Consider the following 5,257-nt stretch of genomic DNA (forward strand, 5'->3'; position numbering starts at 1 on the left):
CCCCCCACCCCACGCAGGGAGCAGGGGCAGAAGATGAGGCCGTGGAACTGTGACCTGGGAGTCCCGCCTGCCAGGGACCAGTCTGCCTCAGTGGCCCCTCCCCGCGGCACAGGCCGGGACGGGCCCCCCTCCCGACTCCTGCAGAGGGCGTCAGCGACACAGGTACCCCAGCAGCTGGGGGGGGCCCTAGAAGAGACCGTGGGCTCCCCTGAGGCAGGGGCCGCGGCCGGACAAAGATTCCTTCTGTCCCGTCTCGGGCACACGTTTGACTTCACCACACCTGCAGGTCTGGGGGCACCCGGCGATGGCCCCGCCCCCAGGAAGGGCATCCTGGGGGCTTCTGGAGTCCACCCGGACAGGGACGCTGAGCTTGGGGGTCACCTCCCGCCCTGCCACCGTCCCTCGTCAGGACCCTGAAGCACGTTGGGAAGTGTTTACTTTTAATTTAGAAAAATATCCTGTGGGCAGTCCGGCGCCAGCCCTCGCGCCTGGGCACCCGGCGGGAGGGGCCAGCGCCAGGCCGGCCCTGCGCCCGGGCCGGGTCCGCAGCCAGGGCAAGGGCCCGCCCTCCGCCCCGTTCAGCGTCCAAGCCACCGCAGCGCAGCCGGGGTCACCACACCTGGCAGAGCCGGATCAGCGCCTTCAGGGCCTGCAGCCCCGCCAAGCTCTTGTCTTTCACGGCCACGGCGAGCAGCACGGCCCTGTTCCCGGCCTCCTGAGACACGAACGCCACCAGGTTCTTCGCGAAGACGTGGATGAGAGGCTGGGGGAGGGGGAGAGCAGGCCGCTTGCTCCCCGCCCGCACGGAGGGACCCCAGCCCGCAGCAGCTCAGTGCGACCTCCCAGCGGCCCAGCTCCTCCGCGGGGGGCCCCGCCCCCGTCCTGAGGGACAGCTGCAGCCAGCCCGCCCTCACCTCGTCCTGCCCGAGGAGGACCCTCGTGGAGACCACGGGCCTGCTGAGGTCGCCGGCCACGCTGCTGGGCTCCAGGCTGACCAGCGTGCCCATCTTCCCGAACTGGGTCACGACCACCAGGATGTGGCTGGCGAAGGCGGTGCAGACCACCTGCGTGGGGACCCCGCACACCACGTCCGTCTTCTGTTTGGACACCACCATCGGCTTGTCCTCCATGGCTGGCTGGCTGGCTGGCGTCCGCTGGGGGTCGACTGGGAGAGACACAGTCGGCACCGGCGTGAGCAGCCGCCCCTCCCCCAGCCCCTCGGGCCCGCAGCGACCACCGACCCCGGGAAGCGGACCCGCAGTCGGCACCCGCGTGAGTAGCCGCCCCTCCCCCAGGCTCCCGGGCCCGCAGCGACCACCGACCCCGGGAAGCGGACCCGCAGTCGGCACCGGCATGAGCAGCCGCCCCTCCCCCAGTCCCCAGGCTCTCGGGCCCGCAGCGACCACCGACCCCGGGAAGCGGACCCGCAGTCGGCACCGGCGGCCCGGCGCGCCGGAAGTGGCTCGGCGGGAGGACGCGGGCCCGCCCCTAAGTCCCGCCCCCGCCGGAAGTGCAGCGCGCGGCTTCCGGCCCCAGGGGCCGGCGCGTGAGAGGTTCGGGGGTCCTGCGCGGGCCGGGCTACCGCGGGGCCGACGTTCTCGGGCCGACCCTGGGGCTGGGCGCGGAGCGGGCTCCCGGGCCGTCGCTGTGTCCCGGGCTGCGGGTGCGGGGCCCGCGTCCCCAGGAGGAGGGCGCGGGGCCGCCGCGGGGTGGGGTCTGTGATAGCAAAAGCGCACCCAGCCGGTGCTGCGATGCGGTGAGCGGGGCTCGCGGCGGCGTCTCCCGCTCCCAGGCCCGGGTAGGCGCCCTGGCTCTCCCAGATCTTCCGTCCGCTGGCCACTCCCCAGGTGTCCGCGACAGGCCAAAGCCAGGTGCTTCTCCCGGTCTCCCACGCGGGTGCAGGGCCCAAGCACTTGGGGCATCCACCACCACCCTCCCGGGCCACAGCAGAGAGCTGGACTGGAATAGGGGCAGCCGGGACTCGAACCGGCGCCCACCTGGGATGCCAGTGCTGCAGGCGGCGGCCCCTAGGAGGCCGGTCCCTGCAGGGGAAGCGGGTGCCCAGGCCCCCTAGGCAGGGTCGTGTCCCTGGGAAGCCCGAGTCTGTGTTGTTTGTAAGTTGACCCACCTGGCCACCGCCCGCGCCGGGGGAAACCTTGCAGGGGCCGGCTCGCTGGGATTCACCTGTTGCAGGTGTCTCGCTGCTGAACCCACTCCACACCGGTACAGGAGGGAAGGCGGGGGCCAGGCGGAAAGCCCTGATGAGCAGGTCCTTGTCTGGCTCAGGGTGGAGCCTGGCGGAAGCCGGGGCCCGAGTCCTTCTGTCCAGGGAGAGGACTCCTGGTGGCCTGGGTGATGGTGGGGTGGGGGAGGGGCCTGCCCGCCATTGACCGGCCTCCAGGGTGAGGGGTAATTAGAAAAAGACCCTCAGGTGAGCTCACTCAGAATGGGACCCAGATAGGAGTAGGGCCAGTATTGGGGTGAGAGAGTTTGGGGAGTCACCCTGAACAGTGTAGGATGGGGCCCCCCTGCAGTGCCGGCATCCCCTGTGGGCGCCGGTTCCATCAGCTCCCTGCTGTGGCCGGGGGAAGCGGAGGAAGATGGCCCAAGTCCCTGGGCCCTGCACCCACGTGGGAGACCCGGAGCGCCCAGGCTCCTGGCTCCAGATCGGTGCAGCTCTGGCCACTGCGGCCATCTGGGGAGTGACCCAGCAGATAGAAGGCCTCTGTCTCTCCCTCTCACTGTTTGTAACTCTACCTCGCAAATAAATAAAGCTTCCCCCAAAAAGTTTAAAAAAATATGAAAATATCTGGAACTTGTCTCATCTTCAAGAAACCCTAGTAGAGGCCGGCGCCGCGGCTCACTAGGCTAATCCTCCACCTAGCGGCGCCGGCACACCGGGTTCTAGTCCCGGTCGGGTCGCCGGATTCTGTCCCGGTTGCCCCTCTTCCAGGCCAGCTCTCTGCTGTGGCCAGGGAGTGCAGTGGAGGATGGCCCAAGTGCGTGGGCCCTGCACCCCATGGGAGACCAGGAGAAGCACCTGGCTCCTGGCTTCGGATCAGCGCGATGGGCCGGCCGCAGCGGCCATTGGAGGGTGAACCGACGGAAAAGGAAGACCTTTCTCTCTGTCTCTCTCACTGTCCACTCTGCTTGTCAAAAAACAAACAAAACAAAACAAACCCTAGTAGCAATCGCAGTTGGGGGAGGGGAGGAGAGGGCATCACCTAGCACCCTTCCCACACGTGTGGCCGCCCGGGGCTGGTTCCCAGGGCTGTGCGGGCGCCTGGGGCTGGGTGGGCACCCGGGGCTGTGTGGGTGCCCGGGGCTGGTTCCTGGGGCTGGGTGGGCACCTGGGGCTGGTTCCTGGGGGCTGTGTGGGTTCCTGGGGCTATGTGGATGCCCAGGGCTGGTTCCTGGGGCTGTGTGGGTGCCCGGGGCTGGTTCCTGGGGCTGGGTGGGCGCCTGTGGCTGGTTCCTGGGGGCTGTGTGGACGCCCAGGGCTGATTCCTGGGGCTGTGTGGTGCCCGGGGCTGGTTCCTGGAGCTGAGTGGGCACCCGGGGCTGTGTGGGTGCCCGGGGCTGGTTCCTGGAGCTGGGTGGGCACCCGGGGCTGTGTGGGTGCCCGGGGCTGGTTCCTGGAGCTGAGTGGGCACCCGGGGCTGTGTCGGCACCCGGGGCTGGTTCCTGGAGCTGGGTGGGCACCCGGGGCTGTGTGGGTGCCCGGGGCTGGTTCCTGGAGCTGAGTGGGCACCCGGGGCTGTGTGGGCGCCCGGGGCTGGTTCCTGGAGCTGGGTGGGCACCCGGGGCTGTGTGGGCGCCCGGGGCTGGTTCCTGGAGCTGAGTGGGCACCCGGGGCTGTGTGGGTGCCCGGGGCTGGTTCCTGGGGCTGTGCGGGCGCCTGTGGCTGGCTCTGGGGGCTGTATGGGTTCCTGGGGCTGTGCGGGCGCCCAGGGCTGGTTCCCGGGGCTGTGCGTGTTCCCGGGGCTGTGCGGGCGTCCCTGTCTTCCCCCAGAGCTGTGTGTCCCGGGCACACCAGCTTCCCTGGGCACCGTGGGCTCGGCTCACTCAGCCTCGGCAGCCCTGCCCACGCTCCCCCCTGGCTTGGGCTCCCTCTTGTACCCCAGCGCTGCACCCCCACACGGCCCCTCGTCTCTCCATGGGCCCTGCGGTGGTGGGGACCCGGGTGACGGACGGAACCTGGACACGGCAGGGACTCGGGGTGTGGCAGGTCCTCACGGAGGGTTATTGCAGTCAGAGCCTCTGTGAGTTTGGAGCAACTCCGGTTTTTAGCTTGAAGATGGAGATAGCCATCGGGCTGCCTCCCGGGGCTTGGAGGGTCCCCTGGGGGCTGCCCTGGGGGCTTGGGGGGGTCCCCTGGGGGCCGCAGCTTGGGCGGCTGAGCTTGCTGCAGACAGCAGGGAGCTCTGTGGGACAACATATTGGAGCTCCTGGGTTCAAGTCCCAGCTCCGGCTCTGACCAGCTTCCTCTAGCGCAGGTCCCCGGAGGCAGCAGGGGTGGCCCGGATGGCCCAGCCTTGGCAGGCATTTGGGGAGTGCGTGGGAGCTGTCTGTCTGCCGTCCCGGCCTCTCCAGGGAAGAAGAAAGCCTATCATTAACCAGTGTTCTCCAGTCCCAGAGTGGACACAGCATGTGGGGTCAGCCACCAGGACTCAGGCGGTGCTGGTGGCTCCAGGCCTGGGCAGCCACGACACCCCGGGCTCAGCTGGAGGCTGCTCTCAGCTGTTCTGACCACCAGGCCCGCCAAGGGTCTGCCTGGGAACTGGTCTCACGGACACAGCGTCCCCTGCGTGGTTGTGGTGTGGCTCCGTGGTTGTGTGTGGCTCCATGGTGGTGTTGGCGTGGTAGCAGGCAGTGATAATCTCTCTCCTTGGCACCCTCCCGGCACAGCACGGAGGGGGCAGGATGCACCCATGCACGGTCCTCCAGAGGCAGAGGCTGAAACCCAGAGGGGCTCCGAGTGCGGGGACGCCCCTGCCCGTGGCTGGGCGGGCCCCACCTGGCGTCTCCGGGAAGCCCTCGGGTGGGGCGCCTGCCTCTGAGCCAGGCTCTGCTGAAAACACTAGTGAGCATGGGGTCAGGGAGGAGGCACTGGACCGGCTGGACTGGGGTCCCTCCCCCAGCCCCCGTGTGCCACGGATCCGCCCCTGCTCGTCCCCCAGGGACAGAGCCCCACGCCTTCCCAGCGCACCCTGCCCCGGACCCCACCCCGGTCCCCTGTCCCGGTGTGTGCACTGCT

General features: G+C 69.5%; 1 protein-coding gene across 5 annotated transcripts; it reads right to left on the bottom strand.

The window, feature by feature from the left end:
* Nucleotides 1–419: 419 nt before the first annotated feature.
* Nucleotides 420–1,499, bottom strand: PSMG3 (proteasome assembly chaperone 3). Of its 5 annotated transcripts, none has more exons than XM_008254090.3 (3): nt 1,425–1,499; nt 915–1,165; nt 420–763 (listed from the first exon to the last, which is right to left on the bottom strand). In XM_008254090.3, exons 2-3 carry the CDS (start codon nt 1,128–1,130, stop codon nt 611–613), a joined length of 369 nt encoding a protein of 122 aa, XP_008252312.1. In that variant the 5' UTR covers nt 1,131–1,165; nt 1,425–1,499; the 3' UTR covers nt 420–610. The 5 variants fall into 5 exon arrangements, with proteins under 5 accessions (XP_008252312.1, XP_008252311.1, XP_008252310.1 ...); XM_008254089.4 differs by having other exon boundaries at nt 1,411–1,497; XM_008254088.4 differs by having other exon boundaries at nt 1,323–1,485.
* Nucleotides 1,500–5,257: the final 3,758 nt, after the last annotated feature.

The sequence above is a fragment of the Oryctolagus cuniculus genome, chromosome 19 (genome assembly GCF_964237555.1).
Source record: "Oryctolagus cuniculus chromosome 19, mOryCun1.1, whole genome shotgun sequence".
Taxonomy (NCBI): Eukaryota; Metazoa; Chordata; class Mammalia; order Lagomorpha; family Leporidae; genus Oryctolagus; species Oryctolagus cuniculus.